At 37.2% G+C, this 26,022-nt stretch overlaps 2 protein-coding genes across 5 annotated transcripts in view; one reads left to right on the top strand and one right to left on the bottom strand.

Moving 5' to 3' along the window:
- Positions 1 to 26,022, bottom strand: part of TBCD (tubulin folding cofactor D) — a 129,530-nt gene that overhangs the window by 74,945 nt on the left and 28,563 nt on the right. For both annotated transcript variants that reach the window (XM_080394320.1, XM_080394321.1), the window contains exon 15: positions 642 to 798. In XM_080394320.1, coding sequence (XP_080250446.1) covers positions 642 to 798 — 157 coding nt within the window. The remainder of the gene's footprint in view (positions 1 to 641; positions 799 to 26,022) is intronic.
- Positions 806 to 26,022, top strand: ZNF750 (zinc finger protein 750). 3 transcript variants are annotated; one of them, XM_080394554.1, is made up of 3 exons: positions 806 to 13,957; positions 18,535 to 20,169; positions 20,595 to 26,022. In XM_080394554.1, the coding sequence occupies exons 2-3, from the start codon at positions 18,746 to 18,748 to the stop codon at positions 21,313 to 21,315; spliced, it is 2,145 nt and encodes a 714-aa protein (XP_080250680.1). In that variant the 5' UTR covers positions 806 to 13,957; positions 18,535 to 18,745; the 3' UTR covers positions 21,316 to 26,022. The 3 variants fall into 3 exon arrangements, with proteins under 3 accessions (XP_080250680.1, XP_080250679.1, XP_080250681.1); XM_080394553.1 differs by having other exon boundaries at positions 806 to 20,169; XM_080394555.1 differs by lacking the exons at positions 806 to 13,957; positions 18,535 to 20,169 and having other exon boundaries at positions 20,177 to 26,022.

Genomic DNA, 26,022 nt, shown 5'->3' with positions numbered 1-26,022 from the left:
GCTGGTGATCAAGCAAACAGGTGACACCCACACATTCAAACCCTCCACTATTTTCTCTGAATCTTCTTACAGTGAATTTCTTTGGATTTCTCTTTGGTTTTCTTACAACAGATAAACAGAAGGAAATAAAGTCATCACACTTGATAAGCAAATATCTAGATGCATTTCAATCTAAAAAGTTAAAGTGCACCATACTACAACAGGAAGAAATGATAGACTTCAACAATCGCATGGAAAGACAATGGTATTGTTTATGTCATCATCATCCCACCCATATTCAATTCTTTAAGATATTCAGCATATCTGTTAGCACGAATCAATGAACTTCCTTAAAAATTACGATAGAGAAACAAAAATATCCATTCCTTGGTGACCAATATCCAGAGATCGATGAATTTCATTCATGTTATATGGGACACATCAGCTACTTTTTAAGCATGAAGGTATTTCCCCTAAATGAATGTATCACTTCTGGTCAATATCTAATTTTAAACGTCTAAGAGAAAGAGCATTAGAGTCCTAGATTATTAACTTGTAGAAGAGACATAATTAGACTATTAGATTAACTTCTGCCTCCTTCCTAACTTTGAATAGATTTAAAAATTAACTGTAAATAGCTGTTTCTTATTGCCACAACTTACCTTGAAATCTGGTTAATGAACGGTATCAGCTCAGCAGGGTCGTAAGCACGAGCAAAGGCCCAGCACACGTAGCACGCGGCATCCCTCACGTTGGAGCCCACGCTGCATGCTCCCCTCTTCTCGTCATAAGTCAGTGCTTTCAGAATGACAGGGACAACTGTTAAATTGAAAAAACATACAAAAGCAACAATTAGGATCATACAGTGACCCATAAAAAAGGTGTAAGAGAATACAGTTATCATTAGAGACAAGACACAGGGTGGAGTTGTGTATTCTGAAAGAAAAGAAAGCACGGCTCTTAATACATACTAATTTTGAAGCCAATTAGAAAGTGTCGGGTTTTTTAATGCACTATTTTGTTTCTTTGTCAGTAGCAGTTTATTTTTTTATTTCATTCACACAAAATTCAGTGCGGATTAAAGCAAGTGGGTTACATAAGAAGTAACACTGATACCTTTTATTACTCAGTGATACGTGTTTAGAATATTCTGTTTCTCCTTGCCAAGCTAGAAAATCACCCTTGACTGATAGTGTCAGGATGCCTTTAATAACACACATACTCAAAAACACAGAGCTTCATTCTGGGAGAAGAGTGGCATTACCTGTATTCATGAAACAAACAATGATCCAAAACCCAACTGATACGATAGCCGTCTTATCCAAGGCAGCTCTTAGAAATGCACCTATCAAGCATGGTTTCCTGACTTAACCGACAACCAGAGGAACTTTGGTTCGAGTATGTTTTAGCCAACAAAGGCCTAAAAGCCACTGACCTCACTAGAACACACGTCTCTGTGCCACGTTTTATGGAGGGAGCTGCAGAGGCAAGGCAGCTGCAGAGAGCCTAAGCCCAGGCTCAGCACTGGAACCACATGGTGCCACTGCAGCAGGACAGCAGCAGAATACAGCTCTTTTTTTTTTTTTTTTCTTTTTCTTCTTTTTTCCTTTTCTTTCATATCACATTGAGGGAAACCGAGAAAACAGTAGTAAAACAGAAGTAAAGAAAAATGAAGATCCCAGAATCTTATCACTAAGGCCTTATAATGCAGGTACTGATCATAAGCAAGTTACAAAAATAAGCTTGGGAAACAAGTAGATAAAGAATTTCACTTCCATGCTTGTATCCCCATCAAAACTGCAGATGTGAATGTTTTCCTACAGATAAGACAGCTTCCAAAAACTTGAAGAACTCCCTTACACGGTTCTAGGAATATACTGCCATAGTTTAAGAAATACTGTATGTATGCAAGGCTCCCCGGAGGGCTTTCTTTTGGTATCTGCAAATCCAGATATCTAATTTGAATACATCTATCTCTCAATGGCATGACTTTAATAAATGAATAACATCTGTAGAAACAACAGCCTCTAGAAAAATAAGAAATAATTTATCAAATTTCTTTCTTGTATCAAATTTATCAAATGCATCTTTTTTCCTTAGAAAATACTTGTCAAAAGGTGATCCCATGGAACAAGAAATGGGATCACTGAACTGTACTTCATCAACAAACTGTGTCTGGATATACTTGAGTGGATATAATCACAAAATAATTAAACTTCAATGTACAGTTCATCGCTGTAAGCCTGCTACTTTAAACAAAAATATATGCATCACAGCTGGAGAAGGTATGTGTTAAAACGCCATTTAAATTCATTTTAACCTACTTGGGAACTACATGGGAAAAGCAGCAATTCCTATTCAGGAACAAATAAACAGCAAAGATGGATGGGTATCCGGGCACTTCCCAGTTCCAAAAGAAACTGCAATAAAAATCGTTAAAAATGTTGACTAGCTTGTTTTGAAAAATGCTGCATCAACTGATGAAAAAAAAAAATAAATTGGAATTTGCCGGTTCTACAGGAACACCAAAACAGATGCCAAAGGCAATTTTGCAAAGCTGCTACAAATTTCCTTCAGCACAGGGTGATTACCCCGGCTGCTTTAGGCAGCTGTGAGCACGCTCCCATCTCTGTGCACTGCGGGGGATGTGGAAGAACCCACAAGCAGCTCCTCACATTTGTATCATCCACATGAAAGAAAAAACCCCATCTTTTTTCAATTCAGGGCATTAATGTCCCAAATGGTAGGGATAATACCAAATGGCACCTGGCTTATGAGGGTCATTCCAAAACAGGTGATGCTGCCAGGGGTCTGTAACCCCTGACACTGAGAAAATGCCAGGACCAGCACCAGTACTCCAAGCAGCTCAAGCTTCCTTTGGACTCACACCTCTTTGATGTCCTGCTCCTGTGTCTGGGAGTGAAAGCATTGCTGCTGCAACAGGAACAGCAGCCGTGCAAAGTCTGGAGAGCAGAGCGGGATAATGAAAAGGAAGGATACACAAGTGGACATTTACAAGGTGGGACAAACAGGGAAAACAAAGTGATGTATGCAGCAGTGAGGGCTAAGTAAATATAAATACAACGATGATGATGACAACAACAACAACAACAAGGGAAAAGCTGATCCAGTGGTCATCTGTTAAAAGTTTTTGTGATACCACTGGTCAAATATTTATTGGTGAACTGTGGACCATGGGAAATCCTACATAACAACTGCTCCTTACCAATGTTTGTGTGTTTGAAAAAGTGGGTCCAGAATTACATTCCCTGTTAGTATTTAAGTCATAAAAATCCAGGAGAAACATTACCAAAAATTCCCGATTTCACCTCACTCTTTACCCCAGAGCTCTTCAAACACACTGCAGGGTTTTTTCTGCTCTGGCTTCCTGCAGTGTCAGCAGAGCCTGGCTGCAAGGAGTCATGAAGGAGCAGTACCAGCAAAACCATCTGTAGTGTTCAGTCCACTGTAACTGAAATATCTTAGAAAAGGCCTTCCTGATCCACAGCTGGACAGACTCTGCGTTCACGTTATTTCATGTACACATTTTGTCTCCAGTCTAAACACAAAATGCTATGTTAAATTTTATTTAACATTTTTCTCTGATTTAAACTGGTCACGTTCATGCTCCTCTAAAGCGTCTGATATACAAAGCAGCAATGAAGTTCAAAAGCTTTGTAGTCAGCTCCTGCATTTTGTATCTGTTATGCAATTGCAATTCACCATTATAATCATCTCCCAGATACTCAGTATGGTCTCAATGTTGTACTGTGTTGTTCTGTATTGTTTCAATTTTTCATATTTAAAACCATGTCCAATTCATACCTAAAATCAATTTATAAAAAAAACAAACCCAAACCCAAAATAAATACAATAAGCTTTAGAAAAAAATGCCAAACTTCCAGAAGAAGCTTATTTTAGTTTTTAAGGGCGGAGACAAATTATTTTTTAAATTACGCACATGCCTTTTTTATTTAAAAGTAGGAGGCTGGGAGATACAACAAGACTTGAAATGTTACTTAACTTTAACAGTTACCATTTCTTTCATAGATCTACATTTGAAGTCTGCCATTAAAAACAGAGGATAAATAGTGTCCACTCTCAACCTAATTATTAAAACAATATCCACCTGTTTAGGTCTGTGAACGCTCAAGAAAATACAATCACCTTTACCTGTAGCCTAGAGGTATTAATAAGCACCTGTTACACCCCACCCTGCCTTACCTAACAACATAACTGCAGGTTGCAACACAGCTCTTTGCTCAAGCCTTGTGAAAATACAGAAACGACTTCTGGCTTCAAAGCATTACAAACAGCAGAATTTTTTTTCTCATACTGGAGACAGGTTGCACAGATATTTTGCTTTTTAAAGTCCGATGCTTAGCAACTTTCAGATGCAGGTGACAGACAGTAAACAACTAGGTAAGACTTATGGAAGACATTGTATACTGTAAGGTCACACATGTAAATAAAAATGCCTCGTACCATTCCTTTTTAAAAGTGCCTTCAAAAACAATACTTTGCACAAACCTAGACTGTAACAGATGCCATTGGGAGCCCTATGTCACTTTAATGTCAGATGTATTTATTTATTTATTTATTGCCATGTTTACCATATAGAACATACAAATACAGCAATTAAACAAACGAACAAACAACAAAACCCCATTCCTTAGCCTCAGGTCTTGTCTCCACAAGAAAATTGCAAAATTTCATGTCAACCCTATTTCATTTAAAACAAATTTTCACTGGATCTCAAGTTCATTAAGAATTGCCTAAATTAATTTTAAACTAAAATATGCCACTCTTAAAACAGATTAAACTAATCTCGCCTCTTAGATAAGCATTACACTTTTATATGGACTGTTTATGCAGGGAAGCCTTCTCAATTCCTAAGTAATAATATTGCAAAACATTCTATTTTAGAATTACAAAATGTAAGAAAAAATACTACAAAAAATGGATATCTGCTATTACTGAAGGAAATGTTATACACAATGTCACTGTAAAAGCAACTACAAACACTGCAATTAATGAATTGTGAAGCTTAAACACAGTTATAAGTACCAATACAAAGAATAATAATTTTATTCCGCCAATTTTTCTTCAACGAAACTCATCATAGAAGTGTCCTTCCGTAGGTTCATCTTTTTTGCAAGCCTCAGGCATTAAAAAAAAAAGTGTAAACAGCCATATCTGCAGCATGTCAGCTTCCTGTGTTTTAAACAGCATACCCATCACTATCATTCATATGCTAAAAAAAGAACTCCGGGCTTCTCAGTGTAAAGAATGTCAGATTTCAGACCACATTCTCTGACATGGCGCACTAACCTCTTTTAGAAAAAGAGGCAGGTCCTAATCGTAACTTCATTAGGGCTGTTATATTTAATATATCAACACAGATGCAAACATAGATAATTTCAGGTTAGGCCTATTATCAGAAGTAAGTATTTGTTTAAAGTTCTGCCAAACATTTATGATTTGTTCTCATTTTCTATACAAGCTGTCTACTTTAGAATTTACTCCTAAAGGACTATTTCCTCCAGAGGATAAATTCTCCAGCGAGGATAAGAAAATGCATGTGGCCGCTGTGTCTGTCAAAAAATTCTCCATGTTTCTGTGAAATGCTCTGACATTGCATCCTGTGGGGCAAGTGCCTAAAACCTGCCAGCCGGCAGCCTCTCCTCTCGCCGCCCTGCAGCCGGGTCTGACCTCGGTAGGAGTTTGCCAGGGAAGGGACAGTACCACAGGTCGTGCACGCTCAGGAGGTACGGGAGAATGGGACAGGTGAAGTCTCTTAGGTTGCCATAACTTTCTCACAATTCTTAACACTGACCCACGTATGTAAGGCTATATATATGCTTATCCACAAACCAAATAAGCATTTTCTAACCCATGACTATGAAGGGCTGTGTCTGTCTGGTTGCAATCTCAGTTCAGTCTCTCACTACGTAATGAATTAAGAAAGTCTTTAATTATATGATCACGTGGTAGCTTTTTCCATGGACCTATCTCAGTCAGACACAGGAAAGACCTGCTCTGGCGATGAATCACAGCTGGGCAGCGAAGGAGATTGCTGTCTGCCTCGCTGCTGAGGGAGGAGAGTATGTAATGCAAAGGGTGGCTTTCAGGCAGAGAGAAGGGATTGTGGGTTAAGCTGGATGCTGCCCTAAAGAACTACATTCTAACTGCAGCTCCGCGAGAGACTTACTGTTTGATACCAGTCGCATTACTTAAATCCAGTATTTACAAGAAATACACACCGGCTCTCATTTCCCAGGTACCTGCTTCAATAAACTAACGGCAGGTTTGCAGAAGTGCAACAATACCGAAATCAGTGTGAGCTTCGGAGCGTAGCAGGGGGCCAACGAGGAAGCAGACAGATCTGGATTTTGGCCAGTCTATCTCAGTATCATTATGTAATTCAGCCGTAAAAACTCAAAATCTTTAAGCACCCCTACCTGGCTACACCGAAAGACCTGCCGCTGACCTCACACAGCATTGATCTACCTTCTCCGAAACACACAGCGCTGAGTATTTTGGGGATTCATCTACCCACTCACGCCCAAGGCCATACTAGAGACCTTCATACAGGTTTACGGCTAACAGAGCTCTTCCTTTAACTTCAACAGGAGCAAACTGCAGTTTAAGGACATGAAGGAACAGGCTTATGAGGGAATCCTACTAAGCAAACGAATCACTCTGAAGGAGTATAAAAATTCTGTAAACTTGTAACACTGCACGTCAGAAAAGAAAAATCACCGAAGAAACCCCAACCTTTAGGCTAAAGTTGTGCAATACTGATATAAACCCTACAGTGAAAAAGCTAGAAGCAATTCATTGTCATTTATTCCCTGCTTAGCATTTATACCATTTCCCAGTTGCACTGGGGGAGGGACATTTCCTGCTACAGCTTCAGCTATGGCATTTATTCTTGCTCATACCTGTTGGCTAGTGAAAAAAAAATCTGCACTATTTTTAATGCTTCCTTGCTAATTTGAAAACTATTGCGGTGACATATGCATTATAACTTTTTAAAACACTATTTTCAAGACCGACCATCATTTTTAAAGTTCACCTGGGGGTTAGAGAAAAGGAATTCCTCTGTAACCAGCCTTTCAGGTTTGGGTGTTCTCTATTTTCTAAGAGTCCACCAAAGACAGGTAGATCTTTTTTTTCATTTCTTCCTGTATCTATGATGAAAAGTACCTGGAATCTCGCCAAAAGCCTCACAATTAACTACCGCTACCGAATAGACTAACGCATTTCAGAAGCCTGGCTTCCTGATGCGTCCTCCTCCAAAAACCCTGGCAGCTGCAAATCAGTATAAACAACTTATTCTAGAATATGAAAACACAGAAAGCAATCCTTAAAAACAGAGTATATATAAACAACTTCAAGAGGTTAAATAATAGATTTCTACAAGACTATTTAAACATAAAGTTAAATATCTTTCTACAACATACTTGAAAGCATTATCGTTTTTACTTTTTGTTAGGTTTTCTTTTTCTTTTAATAAATAGGACAGTGAAATTGGACGAGCAAAAATGCTCCTTTTTTCACTGTGCGTAGAACTTTTCAGATTTTGTGTTAAGGCTATCAAGCTATATATAAATATCAGTAAGCACCATTCTCTGTACTCTCAGATAAAATACACAGGAATCCAACCTCTTATCAGTACTAGCAAATATGCAAGCATTCTCTGTACCAGGAACACAGACAATCCCGTACTACCACACAGCACAGATCGACTCTAACAAAATTAATAAGATATTTGCAACAGAAGCCAAGGGAATTTTAAAATTGCAGACACAGAAGTCATGCATACACAGACATTCCTACAAAGCTGCAGCATCTGCTATTGAGATTGGCTACATCTACTTGAAACCTGACAGCAGGAAAGACTTAATTTCATACAAACTTTTCACAAAAAATATACTTGACAATAGGCCATTTTTAAAACAGAGAAAAAATGTCAACTGAAAGAACCAGTGTCTTGTATTTAAACAATATGCTTACCATTCAGAAATAATACACAAAATACTTCCCTAAGTCAGGGTCTTTTTGAATACTGGTAGCATTGTGTTTGACCTCTTCGAAAAAGTAAAAAACATATGATTTTGTCATTGAATCCCAAGGCATCATAACCTGCAAGGTCCCCTCTCAAATCTATCTCAGCCCCCTCACTAACAGCACTTAACTAGGGATTTCAATGCTCCATACTTTCTTCTTGCACTTTTTTGTTTCTCCTTTTATTCTGAAAGCAATTTATAAACAGAAGCAATTAAGCCTGATTCTTCACGAGTTTTGGTGGGGTTTTTTCCACTCCATTTCAACCCTTCCATTTATTCTGAGATTAAAAAAAATAAAATTCAAGATTTGGATCACTTGCATTGACCCACCAGTATCAGACTTCCAAATGAGCTGTTATCTGTGTATCTCATCGGCATTATCGTCTTCTGTTTAAAAGTTGTTTTCATTGTTGCCACAGTTAAAAAAGGAGAGAGGGATTGTTGGATTGTTTCAGTCTATTCACTGTGAATGGTTAGGGTATATAAGACGGTAGGCAGATCGAAAATGACATCTTTCTGGCTGGAATCCTCCCAAAATAAGCACCAATTCATTGCAAACATAACCACACAGTTCTTCCAGTCTTTTCTCTGGCTTTCTTTTCTTAGTCTGCAGAGATGCAAATGTTTCCAACCTTACTTTAAACATATCTGGGTTTATAGTAAAAATAGGATCACATAATGCGCAAACACACACACACACAAAAAGAGAGAAAAGCAAGTTATCCTTGACTGTGAAACACTACTACTTGTAACACTAATTTCATTTAAGAGACTTTCTCTGGCTTTAAGTAGAGAAAGTTTAGGGTCCTACCCATCTAGCAGACACAGCTGCAACTATTCAGTGGCCAGCGAGCTGCTGAGAGACTTCAACAGCTGAACACTTTCAGTCTCACCACCGACATATTAAGAACACCTAGGAAGTTTCATGTTCCTATATATGACACACTTTATTAGCTAGAAAGTTTATACTATGCTGTCATCAAGAGAAATTTTAATAATGTCCTTTCACAAGCAAACCAGAAATTCAAGTAAACTAGGATTCTCTTGTTTGTGCAGTATTTATCCCCACCCAAATAAATAAAAAACCCTATATATAATACTGAAGCCTACCAAACCACAGAGCGCAAAACAAAAGATGTGAAATCATACTGAAACCACACCAAAATATAAGTTTTTGACCCTAACATATGCTGTACAGTAAGAAATGTTTCGTTTAGGAGTGCTGTAATTTCAGATGTAGAAATCCACACAAATACATCATCAGATCATAAGATTTGATTCTTATTTACTTCTGGCCATTTTGTGGAGGGAAAGATGTTTTACCTACATGCAAATTTAGCTGTATGATCCATTCTAAAAACAACTGAAATTTTACAGCTAAATGGTAACATGAAACTTCAAATTCAAAAACATAACAAACTACAATTCAAGACCCGCAGCATTAGTATTTTTTCAATGGAATAAAATAAAACATCAGCTATCACTTGCTAGTTTATACTCTACATTTTTAAAATGTATTAAATAGTAGAAAATATATAGTAATGATATAAAATCTTTATAAAATTTGGCACGTTTCAAAGAATTACTCAAAGCTAAAAATATTTTGCGCCTAGGAGTATTCATTAGATGCCTCACTGCTCGCTTTGTGAGAGCGGCACCGCAGCCGCACAACGCCAGTTACGACTCAAAGAAAAATGTGCGGGACTGACTTCACGCGTACTAGAACTGCACATGGTACAAGTCAGGTCCTACTACCAGATCCTATGAGAAAACTTCATCTAAGTGAGAGAACTGTCTCAATCTCTGGCATAAGTCTTGCATTCAAAGCAGAAAAGAAAAACATTCTGCATGAAAATCACTTTTAAAATAATAGATTTTAAAAAGGAAATATAATGAGAGCGTCAAGTAGAAACAGAAGGTACATTTTACAACTCTGTTAGAATGACTAGCAGTGAAAATAATTATTATTAAAAATCTCTTCTTATAAACAGTTCATGGTCTTGCCTACAGTCTCAGTTTCTGATGTTACCTACTTCCCCCAAGACGTTTCACTGGCCAAGGGTTAGGATGGGAACCAGAAGGAAGATCATCCTCATTCCAGGCCAAACACTAACAGTGCAGGCCACAATAAATATCTAAAAATATGATCTGCAGTTGCTATTAACTACTAAGCTTTTATTCTTTTCCCATACAAATAATTTGCTCTAGTAATCATGAACAAGTGGCTGACAAACATCAGCAAGGTAATCTGCCCAGACATATCTCCAAAGTCAGGGACTGGAATCGTTATGAAAAACAAAGGCACATTTCAAAGGTGTTACTCCAAAAGCATTAAGACTAATAACTATTCATATGGGATAGAAGAAAATAATTATGAGAATACTGTACAAGAATCATGTAAGGTTTTGGGGCACAGCATGAGTTACAGCAATTATATTCAAATACATTTGCCCCCTTCTGGGAATGGTATAGAACAACCTAGTCCAAACATGCTAATACAGATAGCAAAACCTGTCAATAACTTCAATTCAAATGATCAAAGAAAGAAAAAAGGACCTGCTTGAACATTTAGCTCAAAGCCACAGATTTAGATACGTAACTAAGATGGCAAAGATAAAAGTGATTATTGTCTGTCACGCAGCTCTTGAGATGTTCCCTTTCTATGGCAAGCAAAGCTTCACCAGCTCCACGTCTATCAGCCATCAGCTACACGAGATTATTCACATTTACCTACAACCATTCTTTTTCTTGGAATAAGTAACTAGTTCACACATTAAAGCATCTCTAAAGATACGGAAACATTACTGATGACTGACAACCAGTGGATGCCTGCTAAAAGCGGGCATCAGAGCCCTGACTGATAGGAGGTGAAGTCAAAACAGAACTACCCAGCCACCAAGGCCATTCTTTGTGTTGGAGCAGACAGTTAGGAGTTGTCTGATTAATGGCGGTGTTGGTAACTGACCAGAGCAACACTTGGCACCCTTTCATACACCTAGGGAATGGAATTTTGAACTGCAAGAGGAAAATAAAAATTAGGTAAGAAGTGTATCAAGAATAGGTTATGTTCATCCCATCTGTATATACGGTTTCTGCTAGTGACAGTTTGTTTTCTGTTCAGTGCTAAAGCTGAGCCAAAAACTTCATATAAAAACACAAAGAAGGAAGTTTCTAACATTTATAGAACAGCAGTTTTATGCTATGGTAAGTAAACCTATGAAATTCAACTCCAGCTAAACAACACTTATCTGATACTGAATGTTAAACAGAACTTGGAACAAAGCAGCATATTCTACACCAAAGAAGATATAAAACTAACGCTTCAGCTCTCCAGAGATACAAAAAACATCCCTTTTTAAAGAAAGCAACCTGGGATAAAAGTATCAATAAATCCAAATTTTACTACGTCAGTTCTGGTGCTCTTAATTAATTCTGACTTGTGCTCAGGTAAACGGAAAAGGGTGCTAACAACAGGTGACTGGGTTCAGTGTATCTAACACTCAGAACGCAAGTACCATGAGTTAACAAAAATGAGTGATGAAACACCACTGCAATAAAGACTTATTACTTCCAGAAGTATACACAAACAGAAGCTCTCATGTTCCTTTTCTGGGGTCCGCCAATCAATCTTCTCTCCCAGATTTGAATTTTTAATACCATCCAAGCACCAAGAAAGGAGCATTTACATTAGCTGTTCTTTTTTTTCCAGTTCTACTTTGTTCACAGCTGATTTCAGCTGACCTGACTAATATTAGCAAATTCCAGGAAGTAGGTAAGATTTAAAACATTACTTCCCTCGGGTCGAGGCACCAACTGGACATCATGTGTCCCCTTCTACATACCAGACCAGGGAGAAGGGGCTAGGAAATAAAATTAAAGTTCAAATATTGACTGCCTCTTACTCCAGCTCAGTCACCTATATTAAAGGAACTTCCTCTAGATGATAGAAATTGTAATTCTCTTTCAAAACAAAAAAACTGATCTGACTATTCAAGGAAACTTACCTTCACACCACCACATGCAAAAAAAGAAACCTGACGGTACCTTCCTTCAGACAACATAAAATGATCCACATTTGCAGAAGAAAAATGAGGACAGTTACATAGATTGATATGGCACGCAAACTTACTGACCTAAAAGAAAGGCTATTCACTACTGAGTGAGAACTGCTGAGAAACATCTTCTGTTGAAAAAGCAAAGGACTTTACTCCTTGGATCTTTTCGGAGATGTTTCTGAATGCAGGCATTACAAGATCTTTTTCTGAAGGCATTATTTTCTGATATACTACTTTTCTTCAAAACAACTAAATGGAAGAATGATGAACTACAAACACTCTTGTTACTCCATCTAAAGCCAAAGGATTTACAAACAACTGGACAGTAATATGACATCTTTTTACACTGCTAAACTGCATCGTAGGAACATAGTAATAAAAAAATAATTAAAAAAAACCCAAGAGCCACCTTTCTACCTTAAATTTAGTGATTGCTTATATTCAGGAAAACAATTTCCAGAAAACTACATTGGCATAGCAAGGGGAAGGATGGTGATCTGTGCACCTAGATAGGAAAGCAGATGTCCGTAAGTCATTCCATCAAGATAAAGGCCACACCTTTAGAATTATTTTTAAGACATTGCTTTAGAGACTGATTTTGAAACCACTTTTACCCACTGCCTGAACAGGTTTTGTAGTGACAATTTCCTTAATAACTTTCATTCAAAAGACCATACTTTTGCCAAGTATAAAATTCATCATACTTCTGTATTTAAAAGTTTCAATAAACTGCAACTGCCTTATCTATAGAACAGTGGGTGAAACAAGAGGGTTATCATGTTCACCCAGGCAAGTTGAACAGTTTTGAACAAAAATTTTAATGTCTCAATAACATTAGAATTAGCAGCCAACCCCCCCCCTTTATTTTAACATTCAGTAACAGGAATGTTTTTTAGAGTGCGCTAGAACTATCAAAAGCTTTTCCTTTCAACAACCAGTATGCAAGAGGTAATTATTTCACTAAACAACTCAGCAATGTCACTAGATGACTGGCAAATACACTAATAAATCTGTCATTTATAAACCCTAACTAAAAACAAGTACTAGTACTAATCTGTGGATGATCAGTTGACTTTTTCCTTTTGCCATTCAATTTCACAGCTCCTGAACAAACACACAGACGCGCTAATCAATTTCTTCCTGAGGTGACTCTCTTCCACTTACAGGATCTGTACATTTGACTGCTGATTATAGGCAAGCTTTGGCAGGTTCCTGTGGCAAGCAAGCTTGCAGTTAGTTCAGTCCCGCCTTCAGAAAGGAGACTCATGAAGGACAAAAAGATTTAAATAAAAATGGAGAAGGGGAGGAAAAAAAAGAGCAGGAATATTAAAGCTACAAAGGTGTTCAATAAAAAATGTCAGTCTCTAATAAAAGGGTAAAAATTATTATGCTTAAGCTTGGCTACCCCCTGTGTACAGTCAATTCTGCTGTTTACGAGTCACTTCTACAGCCGTTAAAGCCATTGAAAGCTCGGTGTGTTCCCTGAGCCAGCTCTGACCCCACAGTGCAGCCTGCTACTCAGAGGAACAGACCTACAGTTTAGAGTAAAACTTGGTTGTTGGAGGGCACAAAAGCGACAAGAGCTCGCTTCGATAGCTTAGATGCTGAGGTAATGCTGAATGAAAGCAGTGGACGCAAACAAATGAATCGTAGCTTCGGGCTGGAGTAATATCAGGTGCATCTCTACACCCCGAGGGCTCAACTCCTACACTTCTTAAGTCCCTCCCCTGAAACAGCCTCCTGCAGTTTCACTTAGAGATCCAGCAGAGAACAGGTACTTCTCTCTCAGCAGTGACAGCTACAGCTTCCCAACAGGGATCCCCTTGAAGGTTTCGGACACCTATGTATCCGGTAAGTACATTTCTTTCGAGCATTTTTTTTCCAAATAAAGTGAGTTCGTATTAACTAAAAAGCAGATCAGAAGGGTTCGCTTTTCAGCTGTCTCCCAAGCCTAGGTGACTCCTAGCAGGTGCGCTTACTGCACCAGTTTCAGCTTTCAGCACAAAGTTTCAACAGGAGAGGGAAATATTTTAGTTTGAGAGAGAAAAACTAACTCTTGCAAGTTTTTATAACTAATTCTTGTTGGTGAAAAGTGTTTTAAGCACCTTTTTTCACACAGGAAGTTAATGTATTATATTGAAATATGACAAAAAGCTGTATTGCTTAAAATTGCTACGTTTCGTCTGCCAACTATTCTTCATACAATAGTGTCGGGTTAATCTGAAAAGCTTGTATGAAAACAAGGTACTCCAGTTTTGATTTATTATTTTTTCCAGCTTCTGGGAATTTAGCACAGAAAATAGGATTGTTTTGAGCTATCCTCTCTCTAGTCAATTAAAGTGTATGAAGACATCGAATTGTTAACTTCATATTTACAAATTATTTTTTTTTCTTATCCATGCTGCCTAACCAATTATTTAATCTCTGTTTCTGCACTACTTCTCAAACGCGCACTCACACACAAGCACGCGGTCCTCTTCGGTCCATACCTTCAACACACACTTCCCTTCCCATCCTCGCCAACCCACTCCTCTCACCCATATTTCCTCCTCATTAACAAACAGTTGCGTTAAAATTTATCTTTCAGTTTAAAGGAACTGGAAGTTTAGAAGGGAGTGGTGGTTAATCACTGGAAAATCTCAGCTAGAATAAAACTCACAAATCTTGTTCTTGCAACACTCTAGGTAGGTGACAATGGCATGTCCTTGAGTTATGCAATAATGCCACATCACAATATTTTAATTATAGCATGTCCTTCAAAATGTTCCACCCCGGTGAGTACTCCTGGTCAGAGAGATCAACATCACCAAAAGGATACTGCAATAATAATGGAGTGTGCATGACAAACTGTTACGTAGTTTACTAAAGCAGTGTCCTAAAAAGAAATATAATTACCATCCCTGCTTGTAATAAAAGACATTTTGAAATTTCCTCTTTGATCAACTGGGCATCTTAAACAATTTAGACTACTTAAAAACCTAAAAAACAACATGCACATGTATATATGTACATATATATGTATGTGTGTATGCATGTGTATGAATACATATGTGCATGTATGTGTGTATACACTTATACCCACGTACATTTTTGTTTATATATTTATACACACACGTACACAATGTTAAACAATATTCTTGTTTTCTGAACTTGCTAATATATTAAAGGCAAGGAGGTAGCAACAAGAAACTTTCAAAAATAAAAGGCAGAAAACCTGCAGCTACCAGTCTCAGGCTGGAAAGGGCTACAGGTTAGAAAGCTGTGAGGAGGTACAGTATTGACAAAAAACAGACAACTAAGACAACCCCAGCTTAACCAATATTATCTGAATAATCTGTTTCCAATAAAAATATAAATAAATAATACTACTACATTTCAAAGCTAGAAAGAGAAAATTTTAATAATATTAACTATCTGCATTGGTAAAAATCAGGTATACAGAAAATAAATTCTCAATCTAAAAAAAGAAAAAAGTTACATGAAAAGTATCATCCTGCTACTGAAGAACATTTTCTATTTTAAAAAGATACCATAAGTTATGCCATTCAAGTTTAAAGAAAGAGCAACTATTTATTTTGATTTTTCTTTCTAATACTAGATTTTAATTTTGGTAGCACAAAACATATATTGTACAACTGTAGCATTATTTATATAGAGACAGTTTTAATTGTTTGCACCTATTTTAAACTATTAATGTCTTTTCCAGCTGTATCTGTGGGATCAAATACTTTTAAATTTTTTTAATTATGAAATATGTACCTCTGCCAGATACGCCTATGTTTTACTTAGAGACTGGAGGAGAAATTATCCTTCTTGTCTGCGTTTAGAAATATTTTATTACTGGCATTTTTAAACCATGAGAAGAAAAGGGATTAAATAGTAAAAGAGAGAAACTGAGCATTAATCTGGCTGACACAAGTCTATGTTAACAAAAGGGTAAACAACCTTTAAAATAAGCTACTTGTTCTACACCTCCCAAGTCAGAGCAGCAGGTTCTGGGAGCACTACTGTCTGCAGGTTGAGCATGCCATCAAAACAAATCAAGAAAAAAAAAAAAAAAAAAAAAAAAAAAAGCTGTTGTAATCCTTTCCTGCTGTGCACATGGCAAAGAAGCTCCAATGCTCCAAATTTCTAACATTAAAACTGCAACAATGCATTCTATCTTATTAAGAAACGATAGTTAATACTCTGTTGAACAGGAATAACTTGATTCAAAGTTAAATACCAAGTACAAAGTCGGGGTGGGGGGGAACAGGACACACAGGAATTTTCATTATTAAGCAAAGGAAAGCTAGCAGAACAAGAAAATCTAATTAACATCTCTTTATTATAAGAGCTGCACCTGAATGCAAATTCAGACTGTTATCATAAATGGTTTAACTAAGAATGCAATGGAGTTTTGACAACAATATTTTTTTTTTCAAGAATAATTAGTACAAGTACTTCCAAGAAGATATAAAGAGCAACAGGTACAAACTGACTGGACCAAGTCCCCTACAGACTGTCCACATTAGTTATACATCATTAGTCAAAAATAAATGCAACAAGCTCACTTAAGGAAAAAAAAAAAAAAAAAAAAAAAAAAGGACCAGTTTCTTCTCTGGACCTCCCCTCCTACACCTCAATTTTTATTTATTTTATTTTTAATGTAAAAACATTATTCTTAATCTTTCAAAGCAATTCTGGCTATCATTATTTATTTTTGTAAAATATGATATGATTTTTTTTTAATTTATTGAACTACTATTTTAACCAGGCTTCAACAGCATGACTTTAACATGCTGCTGTATAATACTTTTTTTTTTTTCATTGTTACAGTATCAGTATCCAACTCAAACAACCAAAACAGCTTTGCTAAAACCTGAAAAATAAAAAGCTACTTCTCTACACATTCCTTTTTCTTTAGGCTATTGCAACATTTAATCATTTGTAAATACTAAAAAAAAGCTTGATTGTTTTTTCTACTTACAGAGCAATTTTGCATTTTTCAGAGTGCCTTCACAATCACTATTTTAACAAAATTAATATTCCTATGACAACAGAAACAACATTTAATACAATTTTCTAGAATTACTATACCTGATGAAACAAGCAGCAGTTCTGTAGCTTTGCCTTCAGTTTTCATAATGTGTTGCATGTCATTTTCTATTAAATAATCTCCGATTTAAGAAATGCAAAACATCCCTACTTTAACTGAAATCTCACAGCATGTAATTACCAGCAATTCTTTTCATAAAGTTGGTATTTTAATACTACTAATTCAAACGTCTATGTAAAAAGCTTTTTTTTTAAAAAAAAAAACAACCATCAAGCTATCTAGTCACTCTTACAATTAGTATTCCTGTAGTTTCGGGTAACACAATAGATACAGTACGTGGTTTTGCAACAGTCATCATTTTGATAATGATGCTTATAGTTCATGATGAAATCATCAGTTTTTAGATCTCTGCCATAACACATCCTATAAAATCATGAGAACTTGACTCTGAGAGTTTCTCACGCCTTCAGAATCAGTGAACATAATGGAACAAGCTGATACAAGCCCTCCTGACTTATCTACTGAGCAAATCATTAGGCTGTATAAAGTATCCACAACCTTCGTTTTTCTGAAGAAAGGCAGATGGATCATTCCCGTATAAATCAATTACTGCCAGACACTTTTTAACCTGAATTAATACACTTGTGTGTCTGCGTTAACTGTACGCCATATGTAAGGTGCTACACAGCCCAGGAATGTGAAATGTGCTTATCAAGCAGAAGATTCTATTAGTCAGATATTGCAGTACTCATTTCTCTTAATTGAATTAGGAAGAGGAAGAAAATTGGTGTGGTTTTATCCTTCGAGAGATTGGCCACTTTTGAGGTACCCATTGAGATTAGGCTGTTAGGAAATGCCATGCCAGTTGAAAGAGGGGGTTGGTCAGTCCTGAAAGAGCCAAGTCAGCTACCCAAGTGCACCCAGTCCACTCCACCCTCGTTTCACCAAAGCAGGAAATTCCCTCCTCTCTCCCCAACCGGCCCGACAGGCTTGCCCCATATCCAGCTGCTGCCAGGACCTGCCTCTTCTCATCCTACCCACCTCCACTCCTCTCTCAACAGCTCCACCTAGATTTCTACTTTCATCTTCTGAATGAACATTCCACCAGTTCTCAAAGAAAACTCTTTCAAGCTGGTAGCGAGGCAGGTGACTAGCATTGCTGAAAATTAGGCCACTTCTGTGACCATGCTTAGGTGCAGAGGGATGTCACAGTTTAATGTGCATCAACCTCAAGTCTGGCACCCAGCATTTTTGGTTTGTTAAAAAAAAATAAAATAAAATATGCACAACACACCATATGTAATATGAGGGGGAATACAGTTAAAAGAGTGTATACTTTGTATTTAGTTCCAATATTCCACTACAGCTAATTTAAAACTTTGTGTTACAGTTCCTGCACTGCCAGTTGCAAAAGTGTTGTTTTCCGGCACCCCCTCTTCCCTGAGACACCGCCGGAGTTGGCTTCCTCTCTTCACCTGGGAAGAAGGATTCTAGAAACCTGAAAAACTGGAAACATCAAGAGGCTAAAACTGAGGAAAGCTAACCACAAGAAAGTTTTTATAAAGAACCATTACATTTAATTGTTTAAAGCAGAAAAAAAAATGAGTCTGCTCAAAGAACGTAAACCAAAGAAGCCTCATTATATCCCAAGACCACCAGGAAAGCCATTTAAGTACAAGTGCTTTCAGTGCCCCTTCACTTGCAATGAGAAATCCCATCTTTTCAACCACATGAAGTATGGCCTCTGCAAGAACTCAATTACTTTAGTATCGGAGCAGGATCGCGTTATCAAGTGTCCAAAGACCAGTTCTTTGGAGCCCAAACAGATCAATCAGCTTGAATCTACAGTCAAGCCAACTTCTTCCAAATCTGTCACAAACGGACTGTCAAATCTCGATTCAAAGCCTCAATATCCTTTTGCAAAAGAAGATGCCAAGGAAAATGTTGAATTACAAAACCAGGCAACAAGCACAGCAATTCAAGGACAAAAACCTGTGATGCAGAAGGAACTAAACCCTGCCAGCACTACAGCAGAAAGCGCCATCAGCATGCAGCCTCTTTTGGACAGCATCGTGAGGCCCTCAGCTTTCGTTCCTGTAGGAGAACACAGAGATAGTAAAGCCCCAGAAACTAGTGAAGTATCTGACATTGTATCACTCTCTAACAAAAGTTCACCTTTTCACACTAAGTCTGCGTTCCATGCACCAAGTCACCCATGGAAAGCAGGTTCTCCTTTCCTCCCAGAGTTTCCACATAAAGTTGCTCCTACAAAAGGCTTTGGTTCCATTTCACCTTACATGCAACCAATGATTCCTGAGTACTCGCCCCATTTTTATGAGCATAGGCTGGCTATCTACACACCTTACTTGCTTCCAGGTAATTCAGAGTGTGAAAGCTCTGCTCTGTCTGTCTATGGCACACAAGATCAAAGACACTTTCTTCCCCACCCTGGCCCGCTTCCAAAACCCATAAATCCATCAGCGTATGAACACTATCGATTGTTCCAACAATATCATTCCACTCCTCCGATACCATATGGATTTTGTAGGCCAACAGATCCTTTTTACAGATTTTCACATGTAGCTGGTATTAACAGAGATCAAAATTCTCATCTAATGGAAGAAACTACCTTGCTGTATCCAGCTTCTTTAAGCCCATCCCAACAATACCCTCTAAGTTCACATAAAAAACAAGCAGATTATGAAAAAGAAATGACATTATTGCATGCCAAAAGTCATTCCAAAGATGACCAAAATGAAAGAGAGAATGCTAAAATGAGCCCTCTCGCAGGAAGCGCGGCAACAGGCTCCCCTGGCAGACCCAGCCCAACCAACTTCACCCAGACAAGCCATGCATGCGAAGGCTTATTTGACCTCTCTAACAAGTCATCCTCCACGTCGCTTGGCAAGTATGATCAACCAGAAGAAAACTTCACAGCTTTTAAACCTGTGAGAAAAAGCACTGATCAACCAACTCCGCTTCAAAGCGTGCAGACACAGCAAGACAGAGGAGATTCACCTACCAGGTAAAATAATAAAATCACTTTGCAAATTCTTGTCAGATTTACTAGGGACACACAAAGATAGATGGGCACATTTCATGCGATGCCTCATAAACATATTTACATTTACAGCATCGAGATCATTTGTTCTATATTAACTGTGCAAAGCACAGTACAACTCACAGTTGCTACAGTGAGTAGACCAGCCATTTTCCTTAAGTGTATCAGGTATTTCCAATACCATTACGATGCATGTGTCTGCGTATTTCAGGAAATACCTGTGTTACAGCAATGTGTATGGTAAAAGGGACTTGGGAGGGTTAAAGGAGAAACAACAGAATTATCAGACTTCTAGCCAGACTTTTTCCTCCCTGCCCACTTCACTTCCTCAGCCCCAATGTAAAAGAGCAACTGATGGTGAATTCTCTTTTTCTGCTCATTTATTTCAGCATTAACGTCACTGATGAAGATTCACACACACAGAACGAATGCCATAACAATGAAGGTTCACTGTCCAACACAGAAGACGACACAGGGATAGTTCCCCTTAATCTTTCAAAAAAGGCTGATACAAACACAGGACCTACACATGAGCATGCATACAAAACGACACCCAAAACAGAAAGTCAGAACTTCCTGGAATTGCAAGACATGCCTCTGAACCTCTCGGTAAAAGATTCCTGTAACACAGTAAGCCTAAAACCATCATTCCACAGTCCATCTCATGATAATGGTGCTGCTACCTCTCCAAACACCGAAAACGAAACCTCCGGAGCAGATGCATGTAACCCCAAGAACCCTGTTAACGGTGCCTGTGACAAATCTTCTTTCACAGCTCACCATAATGAAGCTCAAGACTTAAGAATAATTGACAGCTGTGATGAACAGAAACAAACAGCAGCTGTAGCCCTCTGTCAGCTAGCTGCATACAGCCCAAGCAAAGCTAGAATGGACAACGAAGGGCAGAGTCCTCAGGACGATAATGCTTCGTGTACAGAACCTACTCTTAATTCTTCTGATACTCAGGATACTCAGTGCAATCAAAAAGTAAAAGGACAAAAAAGGACAAATCAGAAAGAATCAGCAAAATCACAGCAAGGTACTAAAAGAGTAAGGCCAAATGACTGTAGCAGAGTCTTCACTTTAAGGAAGAGAACAAGAATATCTTAATACTTTACTTTCCAATGAGTGTCTGGTCATAGAAGCTAGTTACCAGCAACACCATAAAATTTCTACAAACCGCCTCTTATTGGGTTTGGTCCCTGACAAGATATATTCAATTCCTCCCATGTAAATAATGTTCATAATTTTATATTAATATTTTTAAGTAACTGAACTTTCCCTTGTATAAGCTCAGATTTTGATGAGTGAATTTTTGCATTCATTACTAAAGCCAAAGTACATTAGATGAATCTTTAACGGTTTTTGCAATTGTATTAATGTAAAATAACTTTTACAACTTCTTTTCTTAAAAGATGCTTAAGCTCTAGAAACAATACTGTTCAATAACATACTGTCATAGTCTTTCAGGCTTAATTTCATTTAATAGTGGGTTTTTTTCTTTTTTCTTTGAAAAACTTTTTATTTCACTGTGCAGTAGTTTAAATAAGCTTAAGATTAAACCTGGCTATTTAGAATTTACTGTAAAAACTGTTTTGTGTATGAATTCACCTTGCTATTATAACATAACACAAAACAACAGGTCAATATTTGTTACTCAGAGGCAGACGCCAGTTTAAACAAACAGATCCGAGCCTTGTATAAGCAAGCTGTTCTTACGTTGACTAAAAACAAGATTCAAGTTAAAGCAAAGAAAGCCTGCACCAATTTAACAAATGCAGTTTATGTCCACCTTTAACTGAACCACTATGAAAACAATACCAAAAATTTGAAGATCTAAACAACGTAGGTGCCTACTCCTGAGGTTAGACAGACACTGGGCAACCTTCAAACTCCAAGCCTAGAAGGTTATTTATATAATTTATTTCACCTGAGGCCAACTCTCCTGGTGAAGGTCTTATTTCAGTATACATGTATCACTAATTATTAGTTTCAGTGTGCTTCTATCTACATACATCCTAAAACTATTTTCTGCTTCTATAACTATGTATATAAACTTGCAATTTTTCAAATAAATCTGTGACCTGTACTTAAAGTATATGGGAAGTCATTAATGAACACAAATACATTCACTACACTATCTGTGACATATTTTGAAGAAAAATTCGCACAGAAATTGCTAGCCAAAGTCTCAATTTACAAGTAGAATTTGGCATGGAATACCAATTAACACTAAAAAAGGAGTTTCCTTCAGTGAAGGAAGTTCATTATGCTGATTAATCCATCTGTATTTTAGCCCCGTGTGACAAACCTCAGAATTTCCTCTGCCTTAAAGCTGCTGTCCAACTTAGTGAAACTTCTACAAAAGTTTAACAAAAATAAGGCTGTTCCACTGTATAAACACCCTGCGTAAATTTGCATAGTATACACCACCAGTCTAAGTAAAACAAACCCAGACTAAGCATTATTCACTTCGAACTATGGGTATAAATTTCTCATTGATTCATTATTTAGAAAATAGACATCCTCACCTGCCTAAACATTAGTCTTTTATAGATAAAAGCTTCTCCTGGATTATCAAAAGACAAGAATATCAATCTGCTTTTCAACAAAGGGAATTCGGTAACAGAGAAAGACCAGTTAACTCAAATTACCACATTAAGGTGGTAAGAAAGTATGATGTATGAAGTTGGACGTCAGTACATGATGAAACAAGGAGAAAGAGCTTCTTTCTAGGCCAAGTTAAAAGCTTCAAGCTTAGGGACATATACTACCAAATCCATGATTTCCAAACATGAAGCTACAGAGCCTAGTGTCATCGCTGCTGTTTTTTAAACTACATTAAGCTATTTGCCTCACTAATCTCTTAAAGTTTCATAGAAGCAGGAAGTTTCATAGTTTCCCTTGTCCATAATTTTGAAAAAACTCATCTATTTTATTGTTGATATGAATGTCTTTAAATCAACAAGGAAAAACCTTGTGGTGGTTTTCCATACAATTTATTCTTCACCATCTCTATACAGATATTATTCATAGAAACAAGCTCCGGTGGTGAAGTCTACCTCATCTTCACTCTTCAAATTAAATAAAACCTGGGCTAAAGGGAACCACATAGAGGTTAACCAGTCAAACAGCTCTCCATAACTTGAATAACTTTATTTTTGTCCTTCCTAACAGAAATCTTTCTAACTCAATGTCCATGAAATATTGTAGGGCTCCAGTTCCTTTAGAGTAAGAAAATCAGTCCTAATGCTTACCTAACTATTCTCTTGCTGCACATTATACCTGTAATCTTGTTCTGGTTACTGAAAATAGTTGTCAAAAATAAAGGCTTTCTTTAAAGAGGAAGAGAATAAGCTTTCGGTTCTGTCTTCTCTCAACCAAATAACCTCAGTTCTTTCAGCCTTTCCCTGTCAATCTTATTTTCTGCTCTTTTCATGATTCCTGCTAGCTTTCTTTAAATGATCTTTTAAGTGTGATGTCCTAAGATCCCTATGTGTCAGAATTCTAGTATCAAGTGAGATGGACAGATTACCACACACTGTTTACGACTTCTTTTTCACCATCTTGCTCTACTGAGCTAAATAAAATTGTTGATTCACGTGGGTGACCCACATGAACTCTTAAGACTTTTCCTGCATAACCACTGCCTGGAAGTAACAGCCTATATCTTGAATTGTGGTTGCTTACTCCTAACTAGGAATATTACTTTGCACTCATCCTAATTTCTGAAATCATTGTTAGACAATTTGAACGTAAGTCTGCCTTTCAAACAGACCCCTCTTACCACTGCTAGCTTTTCTTCCAACTTCCAGAATTCATTCCTTTATCTTTCTCCAAATTATTATAATGGACTTTGAATTTCTACATTAAAAGTGGATTGGCTAACTTAGATAAAGCAAAACTGAATAAGACAGATTTGCAAATTAAAACTAGAACAAACAGTACTCAATAATTTTTTTTTCATGTTAATTTAAATGGTAAACAAGGTCCATTAAAGCAAAAGGAAAAAAAAACAGAGGAGGAACAATGTGAAGTGTGCCGTGGCTATTCTGCAGCCTATAGCTGCTCAGCAATAAAGGTTTGAGTCTGATGAAGACATATATAACATGATGTCATTACCAGTTATATTCTTCACTAGCTGCATCCCACTTTATGTCCAAGCCTTTCCAAATTCTATACCTACAAATTCAGACTACCCCTTTTTACTCATCCTTCACAATATCATACCTTTCTGCCTTCTGTGTAACTCATTCTTGAATATCAGATAACCAAAGGAGTTGCAGTTTGTTCAAGGTAATGTCTGATTAGGTTTCTTACCCATATTCTTATATAACAACTGTTGGAATTCTTAGCACTCTGATGCCTATAAAATAATTCTTCCTTAGACCTTCTATGCCTCTTTCCCAGAAAGACCTTGCTGCCACAATTGTGTTCTCTCCTTCCCTTCCTCTGCCATCTCAGCTTTATATTCTTCCACCCCAGTAACAGAAGGCTACCTGTTATGCAATTGGGACCTATTGAAAACTTACATACAAACCTACATATATTAAAATCACCTTCACAGGCAGCAATACACTTTCACTGCACCTCTGCAGTAAAAAAAAGGATACAACTAACACCCCTGTTCTACATTTACAAAAATTCAACCTAAGAAGTGAAAGAGATGGTTTCACAGCACAGGTCAAATCACTGGCAGAGCTAGGATTCATTCATGACTTCTGCATGACTACCTACCCTGATTCTTTGACAGAGGTGTACAGTTTCAGTTTTGTTAGAACTAAAATAGAGGCTTACCTTTGGATGACTTCCCATTCTTAAAGTTGGGGGTTTTTTTAACTGTTTCATCTTTATCATACAAGGGCAAAAGTAATTAGAAAACAGAAAAAAAAAAAAAGACTAGCTGCACAAAAATTCTCACATACAAAACAGGTACCATGTTGGACACGACACGGAATAATTAACTGTATTAAATACCATATTTTACAGTTTCTTCCAGAACAAGTCAACAGATCTTCAGAATAGAAAAGATCTGGCAACCTAATTAAAAAAACAATTTTGAAGCATTTTTGAAAATTCAGTGTTCAACTTCTCTGTTCAACACAGGAATAGCAGATGAGATCAAAAGAACCATCTAGCCCAAGATACTGCTGTAAAAGTGCCCAATAGTGGACGTGTACTACTACATTATGCTTCTCTCATTTCATTTCTGTAAAAACTTGACCGAAATCACAGAGAACTACTGCTTTCACATTAATACCTCTGTACTTCAATGTAGGTTGATACATACAGAATACATGAAGAAACAAAACCTCTGCCCTGTTATTTTTCTTTCCATCCTAATATTTCAAAAACCCATTAAAAACGTAAACAATTTATGTATAAATTATGCAAAATTGGCCTCTGAAATTTAATCAGAAACAAACAGCGTAAGCTAATAGCTTTAAAGTGAAAGTTAGTCATCAATTATTTAATATATTCTATTTAAATAATGACACTGACACAATACAGAGACATACAGAATTATTTTTATACATCTGTACAGAGAAACATGGCAGGCAGGCAGAAAGAAGAAAACCCCAAGAAACTAATTTCATTTTGGATTGAAAAATTTATTAAGTATTAAAAAAGGCACGCCCAAGACAACGCTTTTGACAGAAGTACCTTAAATATCCCCATAGGCGTATTTTTTACTCTAGAATTCAACACTACAGTCATTACTTAGCACACTCACATCAGCAAATTCCAGTCTATTGCCACACATTCAGTCTCTAATACTATAAACTGTTAATTCATGAACTTACTAACACTCAGCAA

The sequence above is a fragment of the Falco punctatus genome, assembly GCF_963210335.1.
Source record: "Falco punctatus genome assembly, chromosome: 1".
Taxonomy (NCBI): domain Eukaryota; kingdom Metazoa; phylum Chordata; class Aves; order Falconiformes; family Falconidae; genus Falco; species Falco punctatus.
The sequence above is the reverse complement of the archived record's forward strand: the minus strand, read 5'-3'. Positions and strand labels throughout refer to the sequence as shown.

Bases quoted from the DNA above. Each gene is read 5' to 3' on its own strand.
- ZNF750 (XM_080394554.1), top strand. From the start codon at position 18,746: ATGAGTCTGCTCAAAGAACGTAAACCAAAGAAGCCTCATTATATCCCA. The intron at 20,170-20,594 runs GTAAAATAATAA...CATTTATTTCAG, and splicing joins AGAGGAGATTCACCTACCAG to CATTAACGTCACTGATGAAG.